The 20,035-nt window shown below is 40.9% G+C and overlaps 2 protein-coding genes across 6 annotated transcripts in view; both read left to right on the top strand.

Moving 5' to 3' along the window:
* Positions 1-5,765, top strand: part of TPD52 (tumor protein D52) — a 39,168-nt gene extending 33,403 nt beyond the window's left edge. For all 5 annotated transcript variants that reach the window (XM_090137745.1, XM_090137744.1, XM_031590925.2 and 2 more), the window contains exons 5-6: positions 3,781-3,829; positions 4,825-5,765. In XM_090137745.1, the coding sequence (XP_089993871.1) occupies positions 3,781-3,829; positions 4,825-4,941 (166 nt within the window). In that variant the 3' untranslated portion in view covers positions 4,942-5,765. The remainder of the gene's footprint in view (positions 1-3,780; positions 3,830-4,824) is intronic.
* Positions 5,766-6,399: 634 nt separating this feature from the next.
* The window catches only part of MRPS28 (mitochondrial ribosomal protein S28), a 70,940-nt gene continuing 57,304 nt past the window's right edge, over positions 6,400-20,035 (top strand). The window contains exon 1 of the mRNA XM_031590895.2: positions 6,400-6,597. Within this exon, the coding sequence (XP_031446755.2) occupies positions 6,415-6,597 (183 nt within the window). The 5' untranslated portion in view covers positions 6,400-6,414. The remainder of the gene's footprint in view (positions 6,598-20,035) is intronic.

The raw sequence follows: 20,035 nt of genomic DNA, 5'->3' as shown, positions 1-20,035 counted from the left end.
TAGCTAATGGAGCTGTGGTGAACTTGAAAAATATGGAAATAGAGGGCTGGTAGTGTGAATTCAGGTCACTATTGCTTTCGTTATCTGTCTTCTGCTTTTAGTTGAATTGAAAACTCTGTACCTTCTTAAGTTTTTCTTAATAGCTTTATTCTTCTTGATATGAGTATCTTGATTAACTGGACATCCTTGTAAAGGCAGCATGAGCATTATAGGCAAAATAGCAGTACTACCAAGATTGCAGGTCCTAGCAAACTTCCTGAGCAGTCACGACTGCTGCATCCATACTGTGGAGCAGAAATACTCATCTTTACACTGTTTGCAGGTCTTAGAATAATTTCCTTTGCTTGTTTTGGGAACAGTATATGATCATGGACTTCTAAATGTCATAATTTATCAGCATATTAATTGGAAACCTAACTATTAACAAAGGAAATAACCAGTGCTTTTGTTTTCTAGAGAGGGACAGTGACACATCTTCCTGTGTGTTTTCAAAATGTGAAACAATGCAGTGACTGTAGAAATAATCATTTCTAAAATAAGAGAAATTTTTAAATGCAGTATGAAATATATGGAAAATTAGAGAGTAACTTACTACACCTTTTTTGTTTCTATAAGGACTTGATGATGGGTGTTGTAAAAAAGGGCTTCTAGTCTTCAAACCACCCTGCTTCTTGGACTAGTTGAGAGCTTTGTGGCATTCTGTCACTTATGAAAAGAAAAAATGACTTGTCTTTGTAAAGCTTTTCAATATTTTATCTTGCTTCTTTGCGCTTGTTGAATAAGTGATTTGATGTTAAAGATAAACTTCACTTATCTAATCCAGTTCTCTTGCAAATCAAATCATTCTGTGCCAAAAACATTTATTGTGGTGACACTTTACATATATTCAGGATGTTTTGTGAAATATATTAAATAACAAGTTAACTTTTCGGGATGTGAATAGTTCTTCCATTAAATCATCTCTGTGGGACTGAACTAAAGTTCTCTAGGCAGCAGTTAAAAGATACACAATATACGATAGTTTGCTGCTTTTCTGTGCAAGCAGATTGTAAATGTGGAGAAACAAAGGTAATTTTCACCCTCTTTAGTCTTTAACTTCTGAATTAGCAAGGCACTTCTTGCAGGCTAAGTAAAAGTGGCTCAGTGTGACTGCATGAAGATTTAGGTAATATCAACCTAGTTCTATGCTGAAACTTGGCAAGAGCAGCAAAACCAGAATGTCTGGTAATCTGTGTCAAAGAGCAAAGAGTGCAGATTGTGAAGATTGTCATCTTTGTGTGCTCTAAAAAAAACTTGGCTGAAGCCAAAACATCAGTGAAGATGAAAAACAGCAGAAAAGGGCTTTAGGGTAAAGGGATGAAACATGGCTGCACATTGCTGATGTGGCGGGACAGCATCCGGCTTCTGTGAATCTGATCCCCAGTACTCTGCACCCACAGCATCTGCCTTAAGGGGTCCCAGCCTTAAGTCAATTTGTTTGCATGTGTTTTTCTTTCTATCACTGTTCTTTCACTGAGTCTCTGATACCTTCCTGTGCAATGAACATGGAGCCCTTTGGTACCTGTGAATGTACTTCCCGTTGTACTGGGATACTAATTTGACTTCTCAAGATGCATCACGAGGATTTTTGTTGCTGCATCACACCCTGGCAATTGCTTGAAACAGATTCCCTTAAAAGATGCCATAAAGCCCAGCCAAGATTCAACATCCTGACTTGTTACGAAAAACAGGTTTTTCTAACTTGCTGTTGTGGTATTTGACAAACTTTTAATGTGCAAGGCTAATTTGTATGAAGAGTAAATACTGATTTTTCAGCGCATGAAACTGTTGGTCTTAGAAGTTATCTGGGAGCTTCTTAATATAACTCCAGTCATTTTATAGGAATAGGTACATGTTGTCAGTAGACAAACAGTTACAATGCAGGCAGGTTACAGAAATCTTCATGAATTTCAGAACAGCAGTGGAACTAGGACTTTCCCCTTGCCCCCACCCAGAACCTGATCTTGAATACAGATGGATGGAACTCCTGATAGTTGATTTTATATTGATGAGTATGAAACTTCTATGTTGCGTTGACGTGGGAACTCTCTGACTGTCAGACTAATCCTTGGAGTAGGAGGACTTGACTGATAACTCTCGAGTGTTTGCTTTCTGTTTAATATCATCAGAACTGTAAATGCAGCATGTCTCATTGCTTGGAAGACTTAACAGATAGACAGGCTGCAGCTAAAAACAAAACAAAAAACAAAAACCACATACTTACTAACAAGCATGGCACTTGAATATTTTTAGAAAGGAAAGAATTGTTGCAGCTTTTGCTCTTTTGTACTTGTGTGTGTGTGTGCACGCATGGCTAAGCAATTTAAAAAAGTAAAACCAAACAGTTTTTATATGCCTGACTGTTTACCAAAGGTGGTGTCCAGAAAGTCATCTTTCTAAACCAATTTTTCCTCTGTCATTTCAACTAACTTCTTGCTTTCTTTTTTTCTTAATGCTGGCAATTTAGTATACGCTCCATACAACATTCAATTAGCATGCCTATTATGAGGTAATGTATGCATAAACCAGCTGTTGGGTATATTTATTGTCAAGCATGGAATCAAAATGGAATTTAACTAACAGATAAAAAAAAAAAACTGGATTTTGTATACTAATGTGTAGGATGAAGTTTTTATTTCTGCTTAACAGTGATGGTATTACACACCTGGAATGTGACTAAGTGTGCTTTCGTGCTGTTTGGAGAGCTATAACAACTTTTACCTTCGTGTTAGACATGTAATATTTTTCAAGTTTAAAAGACAGTTGTTTAGAACTGTCTGTGAAAGTGAGTAGAAAATAATGTGGTTTCACAAAAAGTCTCTGGCTCACTTTAGTGCTTCCCTCTTTTTGCTTCACACTGTTCCTTCATCTCCTGAGAGAATCTATTTTTTTATATATATATATGTGCATACTTTCCCAAATGAAAGAGTACAGCCAGGCATGGCTGGCATATACAGCCACCAAGCAAAGGGGCTAAAGGGAAGCTTCTTTTGAAAGCTTTTTTCATTTTTAACTTTGTCTGCTGCCAGTCTTTAGTCTCGGTCCAGTGAAGGCAAGCATTTTCCACTCTGCGTGAGGCAGAAAGCTGTGCAAGCTATTGTACAAATTTGCAAGCAGCACTGACAGCTAATTGGAGTATTAAGGCACTCTTTTGATCCTAGAAATAACAATACACTGAACCCCTATATTGAACATCATAAGCTGTCCTGCTCTTCTTGTGCATTTAGAATCAAGCTGTCTCTAGCAATTAAAAGGCAAGTGGGAGTCTCCCATAAACTTATATTAGCAGAAAATGCTGTTGTGAACTGTTCTGTTAATTAAACACACACCTGTTAAATTATTTTCCTGTAACAAGCAAAACAAAATCTGACAGCCAATCTTTATTCAGGATGGCAAAGTTTTCTAACCCATAAGCCAGAAACCTGCTGAAATTCACTAGGAAAAATAAGCTAAATCTGAAAAATTGCTTGCTCTCCCTTCCATGTTGTGATAAAAGAACCTAGTGTTGAGACTGGCAATTGTTAATTGCAAAAGATATGAAGGAGCGCAGCTTGAGTGTTGTTGAATTTTAGTTTTGTAGTGTAAGTAGATATAAACTATTTTGGACTTTCCTTAAAAACAAGGAAAAAGCCCCAAACAAAATACATCTTGACATTGGAAAAAGCCACTGTTTGCTTGTTTTCTGATACTTACACGTTGACTAGATATGTTTTAATTCTGTGGTTCTTTTTTGTCCCCTAGAAATTCTTCTACTTTCAAATCTTTTGAGGAAAAAGTTGAAACCTTAAAGGTAAGCATTACTTGGTGATTGTGGAGCTGTGAATGTGGAGAAAAGACCTTTGTGAGCTCTGGATAACTTTTTTGTTCAAAATTTAAGGTTACTGGTAAATTGTCAAAGGTGCTTAGGTGATGTCTTTTTAAGTACAGTGGAAATAGTTTCTCTGCCTAATCATTTGAGGAAAAGAAAACAAACCAGGAAAATGCCTTGACTAGATTGTTTAACATGTATCTAACCTCCTCAAACAGTTAGTATAACATAGCTAGTATTATATATTGAAAATACATAGTACAGCTTGGGATGCTTGTCTTGTTTCTGACATAAAATGTGCAAGATGTTTGTACATTAAATTTGCAGACAGCGTTTGTAAAAATAAATTGACTTAGAAAAACTTTAAATGCCGGAAATAACTATTAGTAGCTTCTTCAAATTAAACAAAGAAACAAAAAAGCAATCTCAGCTTTTAAAAATAATTAGTACATGTAATTAGATTCAGATTTGGGGTTAGATGAGAAACATGCAAACAATAGCATGCGGATCTGATGACGGTCTAGCAAGCTGAGCGTTGCTAGTTCTCGCACAATAGCACACAATATATACTGCAGAGAGAAATGAAAAGGTAAGCGTGTTGTCTTGTGAAAGTATCGTAGCTGCCAGGTTTCACTGTGGAACTCAAGATGTGCTCTCAGCCTCAACTGAAAACCATCTGAGATTCTTACAGAGCATACAGCAACTAGTTTCATCTCTGAATCTTTTAAAACATAAACGGCCTGAAAGGCTGCATGCCTGGATTCCTTGGAATTAGGGCTGCTTCATGCTTTTTCTGTCTTGAAACATGCTTATGATTCTTGAGATCATGTCTAAATAATCTGAAGATTATTTGGATGTAGCTCAGTTCTGGAAAAGCTGAGCTGAAGAGGGTTATTAAGCTGCTTTGTGCAAAGGTGCAGCTAACTGGCATGCCAAATAATTGCAGTTTTACATTGAGGGTCTTTTTTATGGTTTAGTCTAAAGTTGGAGGAAGCAAACCTGCCAGCGGAGACTTTGGAGAAGTTCTGAACTCAGCTGCCAATGCCAGTGCCACAGAAACGATTGCAGAAGAGACACAGGAGGAGACCCACTGAGATTCCTGCCTCTATCCTGCTACCCACTGCCAGTTGCTGCAAGCAAGAACCAAGCACACTTGTAACATTCTTTGTGCTCTTTCCACCAGATGTGCTTTTATTTAGCACGTAGTTGTTTTACCAGATTAACTGATAACAGGCTTGTTGTGGGTTCAGATTATTTTTGAAACTAAAATATGCTGGTTGTTTGGGGTTTTGTGTGGGGAGGGGAATTTTTATGCCTTTCAAGCATTTAAAGGACTTATCCCTTATTTGAAGGCAACCTTAAAAATATAGCAATGAAAAACTCTTTGGAGAAGTTAATTATACTGTACATACATGTGGATACATAATTCTTTCTGAATCTGTAACTACTGTTCAACTTAACCATTTTGATCTACGCTGCTGCCAAACTGAACCTTGCTACTTCACTCCCTTGTCATTATTTCAGTTAAGAGTTGCCTGCATGGGACACCAGATTTAGGAGAGGCACTCCCAGCTTAAAGAAGGGCCTTCAGCAGGCTTAAGATTTGTCCGTGAGTTATTTAACTAGAAAGGCTCTGACTATTAGAAGCAAGATGCCTATTAGTGCTGATTTAGTTCAGTTATGATAATACTGTCAACATTGCATTTTGTACGAAATAACGGGGGAAGACATACTGTTCTGAACTTTTGATCAGTTGTGAATTATCTTAATTCACAGAGTGGTCTCACATTTACACCAACAAAAATGTGAGGATAAGCCTGGGCGTGAAAGTTGTTCTTCTGTTAGGCGTCAAATTGTTTTCAAGTGCTGATGTTGTTTTCCCTGTAGCCTGGCCATTGATAAAATGTTTTTTTCTGTAGCTCTGAAGGACCTGTAGCATCCTGCCCTTGTTAGCAGCTACCAGCAGTGCCCAGCTGTGCTGCAGCACAGCTCCTCCCAGGGCTGCTCTCCTGCCTGCTGCTTTATGCCGTTGTTCTCTTCAGATTCTGTTTTCTGTTTCTGACACCAGATGTGGGTAAGATCGTAATTCTTGGCAGAAGTTTTTATCACCACGCTTAGAACTGGAAACAAGCTTTAAAACAGTGCTGTGCGATCTGTGCTCCTTCGACTGCTGCAGATCTAGAAGAAAAAAGGTTCCCCGCGCCTTTATTAGCACGTCAGTTGCAGTGTATATATGCTCATTACACGTCCGAAATTCAATAAAACCAATATGTGAGTCATGCAGTGTCTGCGCAGTGTGCCGTTCTCAGGCTGTGTCGAAGCGCCGTCCGGCAGGGGCCGCTGGATCCCTCCTCGGCCAGTGCCGCGGTGCGCGCTGCGGAACAGCCCCAGGGGCCGCGCGCACCGCCCCGGACTGTCCTCGGCGGGCGCGAGCGCCGCGGCCGGCCGGGCCGCGCAGTCCCGTCTCCCCCTCCCTGCTAAGATGGCGGCCGGTCCGCCTCAGTCGGGTCCCGCGCGCGTGCGCCCGGCGGGGTCAGAGTTCGCGCCCGCCCACCACGCGGGACGACATGGCGGCGCCGGGCTGGGGCCGTGCCGCCGCGCGGACGGGCGCCCGATGGCGGCTGCTGACGGCGGCGAGGCGGTGCGGCGGTCTCCCGCCTAACGAGCCGTCGGCCGCCGCGTCGCTCCGGCAGCAGCCGCGGAAGCAGCCGGGCGGCGCTGGCGGCACCGCGGCGACGGAACCCCGACAGGTGAGGGCGCGGCGGGGCGGGGCTCGCGATGGCTGTGCCCGCCCGCTCCCCTTCCCTCGCGGCGCGCTGTGGAGGCCCGGCGCTCCCCGTTTGCTCCGCAGCCGTGCGGCTCTCTGCTTCCCTGCCGGCGTTTTCCCAGAACGGGGGTTACGCTGCCGAGCCGCAGAGTCACTGAGGTTGGGAAGAGCTCAGAGATCATCCGGTGCAACCGTTAACCCACCGTTAACCCGTCCCCACCGACCGCGCCCCTCCGTGCGTTTCTTAAACGCCCTCAGGGGCGGTGAGTGCAGCACCGCCACGCGGTGTCCGTCATTATCTACAGAAACGTCAAGGCAGCACAACGCAAACGCCAAACTGAGGATGGAAAACGAAGGGCTGGGCTGCGAGCCCGGATTTTTCTACGCTTGACTTGCAGCGTTATCTGTTGGCTCTTTCCGGGCTGCTTGAGATTTCCATGCGTCGGTTACGACTTCGCGCGGGTGGCGGTGCGGCCGGCAGGGGGGGGCCGCGCTGCGCGGAGCTGTGGGGCTGCCGCGGCGCCGACTGTGAGGGGAACGTGGCCTGGTTTTGCCGTTTGTTCTTTTTTTTTTCTTCTTTTTTTCACGCTCGCCTTGAAGGGACGGGCTTTGCTCAGAGGCTGCCCTGCCTTTCTGAAATTTCACCTCTCAGTGTTCAGTCTTTATTGTGGTGTTTTCTCCTCAGAACCGCAGCTCTCGTGCAGCAGCTTAGGACGTGCGTCGGGTCTTCTCTTTGTAGTTAAATTCTTACACGTTACGTGGGTATTAAAGAGAACCAGCTGTATCCTGGGTGTATGGAGAGTGGTGACACACTGGAACAGGTTGCCCAAGGAGGCTGTGGATGCCCCATCCCTGGAGGCATTCAGGGCCAGGCTGGATGTTGCTATGTGCAGCCTGGTCTGGTGGTTGGTGACCCTGCAGCAGGGGGCTGAAACTAGATGATCATTGTGGTCCTTTTCAACCCAGGCCATTCTGTGATCCTTGTTGTGGAGGTGTTATAATTTCACTTCAGTGATCATAATGCTCACTTTGCAGCCTTAGAGGCTATCGTATTTAATAATGTGCATGACTAAGAACTTGCAGCTGTGGTGTGAAAAATATGTAGCTTGGTCTGCCGACCGCAGTGTGAATTTCATAGTGATTTTCCAACTCTGCAAAAAAAAAAAAAGTAACAGAGATCTACAAAATAGTGACTTTTCAGTGGGTTGGTATCACTAAATAACCAGCTGATTTCCTGAATGGATCAGAAATTATTCCTTCAAAAATGTATATCTGCAGGTAGCTCTGAAAGTAATGCCTCCTCTTTACTTCCATTTAAACTACAATAGATACTAAGAGCATGATAACGCTATGTGATAGAGGAAATTCTCAGCTACATAACACTCTTTTTCAACACAGTCACCACCATTATAGAATCACAGAATGGCCAGGGTTGGAAGGGACCTGCAGGATCATGAAGCTCCAGCCCCCCTGCCACATGCAGGCCCACCAACCTCCCCATTTAATACCAGACCAGGCTGCCCAGGGCCCCAACCAATCTGGCCTTGAACACCTCCAGGGACGGGGCATCCACAACCTCTCTGGGCAGCCTGTTCCAGCACCTCACCACTCTCTCTGTAAAGAACCTTCCCCTGACATCCAACCTAAACCTTCCCTCCCTCAACTTAAAACCATTTCCTCTTATCCTGCTGTTATCTACTCTTTCAGAGAGTTGATTCCCCTCCTGTTTGTAGGCTCCCTTTTGGTTCTGAAAGGCTGCAATGAGGTCACCCCGCAGCCTTCTTTTCTCCAGGCTGAACAAGCCCAGTTCCTTCAGCCTGTCTTCATAGGGGAGGTGCTCCAGTCCCCTGATCATCTTCGTGGCCCTCCTCTGGACCCTCTCCATCAGCTTCCTGTCTTCTCGTACTGGGGGTTCCATACCTGAATGCAGTATTTCAGTACTCCAGTACATTAGCTGTGCATTTTCACCAGTGATGAAGAAGAACCTGCGTTCTGCACTCATAAAAATCTGCATCAGTGCTGAAACGCAGCACCCACCACCTCACTGTGCTCACAGCTACTGTTTGGTCTCCATAACCATTCAGCAAGCATCATGAATGTAAATGGATGCCATTTTTTTCCATGTGAAGGAGTTAAATGACAGCTCTTTGCTTCATACTCATTCCACATCAGACACTATCGTGTCAGAGTGCCCCTCTGCTGCCATCTATTGCACAGTAACAGCATGTGATGGAATACTGGTGGGAAGGTTCAACTTCTGCTGCCATACCACCAACATCCACCTCTGCAGTGTTGGGCCGACAGTGTTGGGCATTACTTTCAGAGCAGCCCTAGTAGTTTCATATTTGTTTTGCAAGACAGATGTTCAGGAATTTCAGGTACTTAAATTTTTGTTACTGTTTTCGGAAATGAAGTATCATTGGTCAGAAAGAGAAGAAAGATGATACAAAGTATTTTAGTAGGTGATAGAAAGGGCTGTCATAGCTGCTTGTATTTTAAGAGAGAGGTTAAAAACCAAGACACAAAAGCAGTAGTTTTGAAGGAGTGTATCACTCTGTTACAAAGGTACGTGTATATTCTTCATGAAGAATACATATCTGTGTTGCTTAAGCTGCATCTGGATTAAAACTAATGTGTAACACTGAATGTTTCGAATAATAATCCACATAATTTGTAGTGTAATTATCAATATGAAATGGTTCTCTTGATCTGTCTTTCCACCTGGGATATCAGTCAGAAGATGGTTCTACTGAGGTTGCAGTTACTTAAGAACAAGAATACGTAGTTTATTTTTCATTTAATTGTAGTGTTTCATGGGGCACCTATATCCTCTTTGTGGCTGGAGCTCTCTTTCAGTCTTAACAAATAGTTTTAGATAGCTTGAGGGTTAGACAGGAATTGAAATCCTTTCCAGCAATCAGCAGGGATGGTTCCCTTTTGGGGATCCATGGATCCATGGACTAGGCTCACCTTGGGCTAGAGATTGCCCTGGTGTAGAGATGAGATGATTTCTCTTCGGAACTAAACTGAAGAGCTGAATGTTTTAGGTGTTGTACCTGCTGTGACTCCTGTTGTGCTCAGCATGCAGGTGGGGGGGGGAATCCCAATTCTGAGAGCTGATCTTCTTTAGGAACTCTTTGCAACTCTTGGTTCTTTTTTTTTTTTTCATTTCTTTTCATGTATTACAAAAAGTAGTAAGAGTTGCATTTTAAAGAATTCTTATTTTCCAGTTTCTGCTAAGTGTATCTAATAAAGATTTGAAGATAACTGGAGAACCTTCATTTTATAAAAGTTGGTGTTGAGTCAGCCAGTGCAGCAGGTTGCAAATGTATAGGGTTTGGGGGAGTAACTCTTCATGGTTTTGTTAGTATTCAAATGTATTAGCAATGTTACCTCACCACTCTCAGCTTCAAATGGACAATGGATTTACATCACAAGAAGTTTCAGGAAGGGGCCAGAAGCAGCTACAGGTGCTTAATTCCTTGTGACACAGCTGAGTCAGAAGTTACCTGGGTTTAGATTTACTAAGGTAGTGCAGTGTGTGCTATAAGGCATACAGGGGCAGTCTGTAAATTCCGAAAGAAAAACAAATTGCATTTGTTGTACAGTGTTCCTACATTTGGTTTGATTTCCTACATTTGTTCTTACATTTGATTTTGATTTTGATTGTGGAGAAGAGAACGTTGCGGGGTGACCTCATTGCAGCCTTTCAGAATCAAAAGGGAACCTACAAACAGGAGGGGAATCAACTCTTTGAAAGAGTAGATAACAGCAGGACAAGGGGAAATGGTTTTAAGTTGAGGGAGGGAAGGTTTAGGTTGGATGTCAAGGGAAAGTTCTTTACAGTGAGAGTGGTGAGGTGCTGGAACAGGCTGCCCAGAGAGGTTGTGGATGCCCCATCCCTGGAGGTGTTCAAGGCCAGATTGGATGGGGCCCTGGGCAGCCTGGTCTGGTATTAAATATGGAGGTTGGTGGCCCTGCCTGTGGTAGGGGGGTTGGAGATTCATGATCCTGCAGGTCCCTTCCAACCCTGGCCATTCTGTGATTTAGCAGTGTGTAGTAAGACGTCGGTGACAAGTCATCTTCCAAAATGCATGCTCTTTTGTAAGTTTAAAGAAGTGTTCTCATCCTGCATCTAGATGATGAGTTGTAGAAATATCCATCATCAAACAGGTAGAAGAAGCTTTGGAAAGCCTCAGCAGTGCTGTGAAGAGCTTTCTGTACAGCTAAAAGGTTGTGATATTTAAAGTGCAATTCAGGAAAACCTGAATTCCGCACAGCTTACAAATAATATTCCTGTGATCTTTTTTATTTTAAGTTCTGCTTGATCCTACCTGAAAAATGTAATTAGAAGACATGGAAGGGTAGTTTCCACCATGATGCTGTACTGGTTAAGTGCTACATGTATTTGGTTAAGTGTTATTTGCATCTCTTCAGAACATGCTTACTTTACAGTATTATACTGTTCATTACTATGAAGACTATATATATGCAGTTGCAACATACAAATATAATGCCGTCTGCACAGCTGAAACAATTGTAATTAGAAGTTATTCTGCATGCAGAAATAAAATGATATTCTTCAGTCAGCATTGTAACCAGTGCCAAAATACGGAGCTTGGTGGAAAGTTAAGAGCAAGGCAAAAACTGAACTTTAAGTATGAACATCATTCGCTTTCAAATACTCTATGGTGAATTTTTCATTATTTTTAAAATACAAGACTAATCCTTTCTCAATTGCTAACCAATATATAATTTAAAAACACTTAAAAAAAAAAAAAAAGTTTAACCAGTATGGGAGTTGGCTTAGAAATTGTGTTAATAAGTTTCCAAGCATAATCTTTCAGTGCTGTATGGCAAGTATGACAGCAATCATACTCGTCTCTTAAAACATCTGTGACCTTTTTTAGTTCCTTTTGGATAATACTGCAAAATATGGTAGTCCTATTCTTAACATAACTGAAGTTTGGTTCTTACAAAATGGACACAAAATGAAGATTTTTCACTGAAAATCAGTTACAGCATGCAGTTCACATTAGCTTTGTAGATACTGTTACGTACTGGCCTCCTTCTTAGTACCAACTCTTCCCAGCTGGAAGTTGGTGAATTGGCTCAGATCTTACAGATCTTCTTTGGAGTTATGTGTCTGGAGATGTCACTGCTTGCATACAGCATAGGGAAAAATGGTATTTGTGTTATTGACATTGTAATGGATGCTCAGATAACTGAAGATTAAACAATTGAGTTATAGGCTGCAGAGGGTCGCTGTGGCTGTCTAGTCTGACCTTCACATAAAGTACTGCATTTTCACCCATACAATCTTAGACTTTTTTCCCCTCAAGTTGTCAACCACAATACATGCATGTAAGAAGGCAACATCAGAGATTTTGTTCTCGTGTTTCTTTTGGTGTTGGGTATCCACGTAAAGTAGATATCTATGTGGGATTTCCAACAGGTTTTTTAAAAGTATTAATTGAAAAAATAAGATATACTTCACTTTCCAGAGCCCATAGCTGAGCCAAATGCAAATGGATCAGTGAAAGCAGATTTGAGTCCCCTGGCTTACAACAGAGGTTTAAAACACTGCCCAGAAGTGTTACAGAGAGATGTTGCTTTCTCAGAATGTCCTCAGGGTGGGGGTCTTTTCCTCAGACACTTCAGTTCCTGTGCTGTGGGAGCGTTGGGACTTGTGGCGTATTGGGTGCAGCCAAGTCACTGCCAGAATTTACCTTCATGGTCCTGGAGGTTTATGCAGATACCTGGGCCATAGCTGTGCTGCTTGACACTCCATCTGCACTATTGAAAAAAATAAGGGGCCAAGATTTTAAGGAGAGTACCTTACAAATCATTAGACTTGCACAGTGAATTAGTTGCCAAAAATTCAAATATCTTCAGTGAAATGTAAATGATGCTGTGCCAGAACACTTAGTCACTGCTTCTCATGAGAGATGCTGAAGCATTTAATTTCAGTTTTACTTCCAGCCTTTTTGGCTGAAGAGGTTTGTTTATTTTGCTTTCTAAACTGAAACCACATTTCTGCTTCGTACTGGGGGAAATGTATGGATGTTCCTCTTTTGGTTGGAACAACTGAAAAAGTTTGTTTTGCTTTTTGGTGATTCTTTGGGGAAGCGTTTAATTTTAAGGTTGTGATGGGAGATACCTCTGGACAGTTAAAACCCTAAATATGTGAGTTTTTGAATGTTAATAAAGATTTAATAAAGATAAGAATGGAAGCATAGCAGTCAATTTCCTTTATCCTATTCTAGGCAAAAAAGCTGTTTGCCTTTTTCAGTCATCGATTCTGAGATTTATTTCTTCTAAATTGTGAGGTGTTGTGCTCTTCTGTGCTCTTCTTACATTAAAGATCCCTTCCAACCCAAACCACTCCATGGTTTTATTGCTGATATATGACCTTATGTTAATGAAAAGTATTTTCTTCTCCCTTCTCCTTTTTTTTTTTTCTTTTTCCCCCCCCGAATTTCCTTTAAAGATATGGCTGTAGACACTATTTATGTTGATTCTGGAGCTGGATGGTTTGTTCTTTTGGCTGTCACTGAGGTTGAAACTTGCATCGTTACTCAGGTTTGGATAGAACATTATGGATATGTTACTGCTGGAATTTCTCTGCTTTTGTTTGTTTGTGCCTTTAGAAATGCTGCTGTTCCCTTAATGTCCAAATCCCTTTGTCTTCAGAACATGATGTGCAGAAAAGCAAAGGAGACTTTAAAGCTGGGAAGATAAATGTTTGGCATCTGCTCCACTGTGATCCCAGATAGAGCTTTCTGTTATTTCTTGTGCTGGGCTGCAGATTTTAAATGATTAATGCTAGAATACATTGCATTCCCTGCAGCTAAAATGCTTCCCCTGAAGATTTCAGATCATCATGGCGTGAGATGGTGTGCAAGTCTTGTGTTTACAGAGTCTGGGCATAGAAAGTCTTTGCAAAGAAAGGAAATTGTATGAATCTATTTGTTAGTATCTTCTTGCTTTCTAGCAGGGAAGTTTCCAGTTTTCTCCTTGATTGCTTTTAGAGCTGTCCTTTGTGACTTTACAGTCATTAATCATAGATTTTTCCCTGAATCACTGCTTTTATTTCTGCTTTGAATCACGGGTCCTTCTTTTATGCTTTCTCTTTGGACCGTTTTCCTTCAGTAGCTTTATTAAATAACACAAATCTTGCTTTTGTTTCAGTTTTTCTATGGTACTTAATTTTCAAAACCCTTTATTAGCAAGAATGATATGCTAGCTTCTCACCATTATCTGTTTTCATGGAATAAAATTGGAAAGTCTCTCACTGTAGGGAAACTGAAGAGATCTTCCCTGTCTTTGTGGTGGTCCAATTTGGACTGTGAGTTCCATCTGTTGGCAAGCAGTCTGAACTTCAATTGTTTCATTTTTTTAAGTTTTGTTTTTTTTTAGATAGGACAAAACCTCTGGCCATTAATAAGGGAGAAAACAGCTATATTACAGTGGGAACATTGCAAAACACAGTGTGTTGCAAAACACAAAGAGTAAACTCTTGAGTTCATGCTGTCTTTGATTATAACTGTATGCTATCGATGGGATTTCATTGAGCTTTGAATCCCCTTCAGCTGCTTATGAACTTTATTAGTTGAATTTTGCTAGCAGTTGTATAAAATTACTTGCATGCTTACAGCTAACACTTGTGACCTAATTTGCTTTATGCAGAGCTGTGTGAAGAATATTTATATATGTATATATATTGTGCATAGTTTCATATCTGCTTTGTCCGTAAAGTTTTAAAAAATACTGGATAACATTGAAATATTTGCCTTATTAAATTTTTCAATTTTTCAATGAGTTTTTAGTTGTACCTTGCTTACAGTATAGAATTGATTTCAAAGGAATATTTTAGCAAAAAGTAGAATTAGATTTTAAAAATAGTAGAAGAACGCTAGGGAGGAATTCAAAAACAAAGTGTGAATCACTGGGAACCATTACCTTATCAAGGCCTACAATAACTTTTAAAAAATTCCTAGTATTTAGGCTTATATCCAATTAACAGTGCACACTCTTAGTAGTTACAGTGTATGGAAAAGCAAAGCCTGGTAGGCTACTAGAGAGCAATGAATCTTTTTAGGTGGCTGGTTGAAATAAGTGCCTTATTAATGTATATGTATGGTCAGGTGAAGGCTTAATGAATTTTAATATTCTTTATAGCACAATCTCAGTCTTCTCTATTAAATAAAAGAATACATGTTGAATGAGATCACAGGGTCTTTGGTTCAAACCCACAGCTCCAAATAACGCAACCTTGGGTCGGATCGCTCAGGACCTTTTCCAGTCAGGTTTGGGCATTTCCCAGCCGTTTTGCCTTTAGCTGTTTTGGCATCGTACCAACTTGTTATTCCATGTCAGCTTTCTCATTTTATTACTTTATGTAACTAAGCTGGGACAGAAAAACCTTTCTAGCTATGGGTGGCGGTGCTGAGCAGATAGATTTCACAGAGATAGATTTCACAGGGGATTGCAATCTTTGCATGCTGCTTGCTGCTTCTGTGTCTTCACCCCCCTCACTGTCGCCCTCTGATTACCAATCTCCCATCTCACTTCTCCATGTTTCATCCATATCTCTTGCATTCCAACATGCGGGCTGCTTGTCTTTGCAAGTAAACACAAAACATGTAGTTAGAGTTTGAAAGATGTCTTGTGCAGTGGGTGGGATAGGACCACCCTGCATGTATGGTCATAGGCTTTGCTCCAGAATCCTTATGCTACTTTCCTCCATTGGAGCAACTCCTTTCATTTGGACCTTATTGGGGTTTAAATCTATGACTTTTTAAGCTCTCCGGTTAGTATTTATAACCTTGCAGAATATTTTGTTATTAAAAGAGCTGCATTTCTATTATTATTATTAAACTGTATGCAGAGAGTGTGGAAGGCATCCAAATATTTATGAATAACTTTCAACCTTAGAAATTTAGAAGACAAACAGGCTAGGATTTTAAGGGGAAAAAAAAGTCTTTACACTTCAGGTTCTTGGAAAGAATGTTTTATTTGTGCTTCTGATTTTTTTGTGGTCTCCAACTTTTGTAACTGGATGAGTGATCAATTCATTGTATGTATCCCAGCTGTATGGGTAATGCTCAGTAAGAATCAGAGAAGAGCACTGTTTTACTGTCTTACTGTTTTTGTGTAGCCCCGTTGTGGGGATTTAGAAATCATGGAGGAAAGTACTCCTCAAAATGTCGTTAAATCTCTTTAAAAATTTGAGGTAAGTTCCTTCCTAATGAAAGCTCCTTTAGATTATTCAAAGAACTGGGAAAAAATACTGTATTTTAGCTTGTTCTCTGTCTCTAGGCTGTTCCCAGCCGTATTCTTGATGGGGTGATTCAATGGAGTCTTTCCATGATTCCTGTATACTTGGATTAGATCTTCATGCTCCTGAGAAGTTCCTTTCCAGGGAGCAGAATGAAGAAAACTATGGACTTGTAGATCAACAATACCATTGAAGTAGATTGCACTATTTTCTTGGAAAACTGTCCACAGTGAAGAATGACAACTGAATTCTTGGTACATGAGCTAAATCGGGTCTCGCTGACTTTATGTTCTAGGAAGGAGCAAGTACATCTATCAGTGTATAAAGATAGCACTTGTGTGTTGTGTACAGAGATTATTTCCCAGGCGAGTTTGTGTGGGGGAGGAGAGCTTTGGGTCTGTGTATTTTCCTGCCAACGAGATAGAACAATGTTATTAACTAGAATCTCCTCTGGAGATATTCAGAACTTGCTTGGGTGCTTTCTTGTGCAACCTAATATAGGGAACCTGCTTTAGCAGGGAGGTTGGACTGCGTGATCTCCAGAGGTCCCTTCCAAGCCCTGTGATTTTGTGACACTGCATACAGTGTGCCATTGTGTGAAAGGAGCAGGAATGATGTGAACGTGATTTACCAGTGACACAAGTCTAGTTGCAGGCCAGTATTTAGCGGTGTATCCCAGGTTCAGTGCTGGCAGAAAAAGTCCTGGGGGTCTTGGTGGACACCAAGTTGAACATGAGGCAGCTGTTTGGCATTGCTGTCAAGAAGGCATGCCATATCCTGGCTGCCTTAGGCAAAGTATTGCCAACAGGTAGGGGGATGTGATCCTTTCTGCAGCTCTGGTGAGGCTGCACCTGGAGTGCTGTATCCAGTTCTGGGCTCCTCAGTGCAGAGGAGACATGGATGTTCTCAAGAGAGCCTGAAACAGGAGCACCTCTCCCATGAGGAAAGGCTGAGAGAGTTGGAACTGCTCAGCTTGGAAAAGAGCTCTATTGTAAATTAATAAGACTTAAAGGAATTTCTGAAGGACCCTAGAGAGATTTTTGTAAAATGTTTAGTCTCAGTGCAGATGAAGTATGCGGAAGGATGATCTGTCTGAAAACACAGTCTTCTGAAGAGCTTACATCTCTACTAGTTGATGGTCCCGAGTTTGTGTCTCTGTCTTCAATATTATTGTATACTGCCATTCTGGATTTGAATTATATGTATTTTTGAGTCCCTACACACAGGATTCTCAGTAGTTGGACTTGATGATCTTTGTGGATCCCTTCCACCCCCATAATATTCTATGATTCTGTACATTACTTCTTGACTATGTTAATTTTTGCCTGGAAAAGTTCTTTTTCTGTGTGGCACTTAGCTGCTAATTCTGGATGTCCAGAAAAAGTCTTTTGCTGTGAGCATTTCTGGTATAATTTTCCCAGTGATTGTCTTCACTGTTATTTTCCTTGGAAAAGCTGAACTCAGGAGCACAGGATTGAGAAATGGAGTAGTACTGGTTGGGAAAGGAGGGATTAAAACAATCAGCAAAAGAGCCACAGGCAATGGACACAGCAGTTAACCAGGGAGTTTTGTTGTACTTGGCTGGCATTGCTTGGTGCTGAGTGACAAGCTACAACTAAGATGTGATTCATCATGTTTGAAAACAATATTTGTGATCCCAAATGATAATAGATGATAGAAAAGGGTTTATTACTGTATAACTTCAGAGGGGCAAGCAGTTGAATTCCAAGGCAAGTGAGTGATTTTTGAAACTCTAGTGATTTTATAATCAGAATATCAGGGAAAGACCTCTAAATTTTGCACTTTTTGGTTTTGCAGTTTCCCTCAAAGCAGATTTCCTAATTTCTGCATGAGGATTGATGTGTAACCTCTTGTCCAAATGCAGTCATTTTGAGGGGGCGGTCACTTTGAATGCAAGCCTATGGCTTCTGTATTGAGTTAATGATTATTACCACTGCTTCATCAATTTGTATGATGCATCTCATGTAAGTACTTTCTCTTGTCGATTCCTCTGTTTTGTTTTTTTTCTTGAAGCACTTACAAAATGCCTATACAGTTAATTTTTATGTATTTGAATTTAGACTACGTTGTAAATTCCTATGCTTGAAACCGTTTTTGATAGTAGCACTCCTGTATGAAATCCTACTTTTCCACTGGTGGTTTACTATCACCAGCAGTGATACTAAGCTTGCTTTTTTGTCTGTGTGCAGTCTGTGTTGGAAGGCTCATTGTTTGGTCCTTGTCCTCAGGATGCTACACTTAAGCTGTTCCATTTTCTGAAGCAGCAAACTGAGCAGCGTGTCAGATTTCTAGCTTTTAATTCCTGACGTTATATCATGTCTGTGCAGCCCACACTGTTTGTGCATTCCAGGAAAACTGGAATTCCAAACTGTTGCTTGTTTTGACTTCCTTGAGAGTAAAAGTTTCCAAATGTGCAAATTGAAAATGATGGCACTCTTCTCTGTTCATAGGAAACGTAGATGACTTTTCGTGTTTGCTTGAAGCAATGAGAGGAAAGTATCCCTGCTCCTCTCCCACCCCCTAGTTCTGTCATGTTTGGTAAATAACATGTTTGCAAATGCAAGATGTCTTCTGTCTGTGGTCCAGGAGGGCATGGTTTTAATTCTTCGATTTAAATAACTTGCAGCCTGATGTGGTGGTTGGTAACCCTGCCCATGGCAGAGGGTTGGAACTAGATGATCTTTAAGGTCCCTTCCAACCCAAACCATTCTGTGATTCTTTGATGAATGAAGAAAATTCCTGATGCACATTACCTTTGCTGTTGTGTTACACATTGCAATGTGATTCTTTCCCACTGCTCTATACTGCATTGCCATGGAAAGCCACGGAGAAACAGTCAGTGCTAGCCTCTGTTCTGAGGGCTTAGTAACTCTAAAGAGAGTTTATAATGTTTACAAATTCTAGATGTTACAAATTCTAGATTATTCTTGCTTTCTCACCGAACGAGGGGTGTGATTTAGTTAAACTTCATGCCCTGAATTCATAGAATCACTAAGGTTGGAAAAGACCTCTAAGATCATGTAGTCAGCCCATCACCACCATGCCCACTGACCACATCCCTCGATGCCACATCTCCACATGTTTCTTGAACACGTCTAGGATGGTGACCCCAGCACCCCCTGGGCAGCATGTTCCAATTCATTACCACTCTTTCAGAGAAGAAATTTTTTCTAGTATCCAACCTTTGAGTGGCCACAAATTCTGAATATGCCCATATATCCCTGTCACTTTCATAAGCTGTTCTGAACATCTTTAGTCACTGTAGTATCTTACTGGAAATAGTAATTCACTATTGGAATGTTTAGCAGTATTTCTTCTCTGCAATAAAATGATTCCCTTTGATTCACCTGTTGGATTTCAGTTACAGATTGCTTCCAAAATGAGTATTCCCTTTCAGTGGTAGTAATCTTAAAAAGTGGTCATGTTTAGTACATCAGATGAATAATATATGAGAATAAGTCTCACTCCAATGTAGCTGGGTATGTTTGCCTACCATGACATGGGAAGCACATGACCATCAGTCTTAGACTGCAGAACAGAAGTGTAGAAGAGCAGGAGGGTATATGTTCTCACATTTTCCTAAAGCTCTATGGGAGATAACTGGCGTTATATTTATTTAGCTATTGAATCAAAATATTATTTGGTATTGTAGAATAAAAAATGAGAAAAGTGATGGTTCATTTTTTTCTTAACATCTTTGATCAGTCCTGTGTATGCTTTCTACTTTTGCTGCTTTGTCAAAATAGTTTTGTTCTTTAAAGTGAAGATTTAAGTACTATTCATTAAAAAATAGTTGTGTGAATGATTGCAGGGTACTAACTCTGCTTTGGTTTTCACAAAGGAAGTAACAAAGATGTGGGCTATGTTCTTTTCAGGGCTAATTTGGGGAATACATTTTAGAGTTAACTTGCCCAACCAGTATTAGAATATGTCGTAGTCTTAGACTTAGTCTTCAATATGTGAAATATTTTGGTTGGAGAAATGTAAGAGATGTCTCCAGAGAAGTCTTAATAAAAATGCACCAGAGGCATGAAATCTTTACTTGTAATTTAGTGAATGAAGCCTTTTTGTATTCTATGAGTTTGATTTATTTCCTCCTCGAGGTGATATCTTTTGTGAA

The sequence above is a fragment of the Phasianus colchicus genome, chromosome 3, assembly GCF_987193195.1.
Source record: "Phasianus colchicus chromosome 3, bPhaCol1.hap1.1, whole genome shotgun sequence".
Classification (NCBI taxonomy): domain Eukaryota; kingdom Metazoa; phylum Chordata; class Aves; order Galliformes; family Phasianidae; genus Phasianus; species Phasianus colchicus.
The sequence above is the reverse complement of the archived record's forward strand: the minus strand, read 5'-3'. Positions and strand labels throughout refer to the sequence as shown.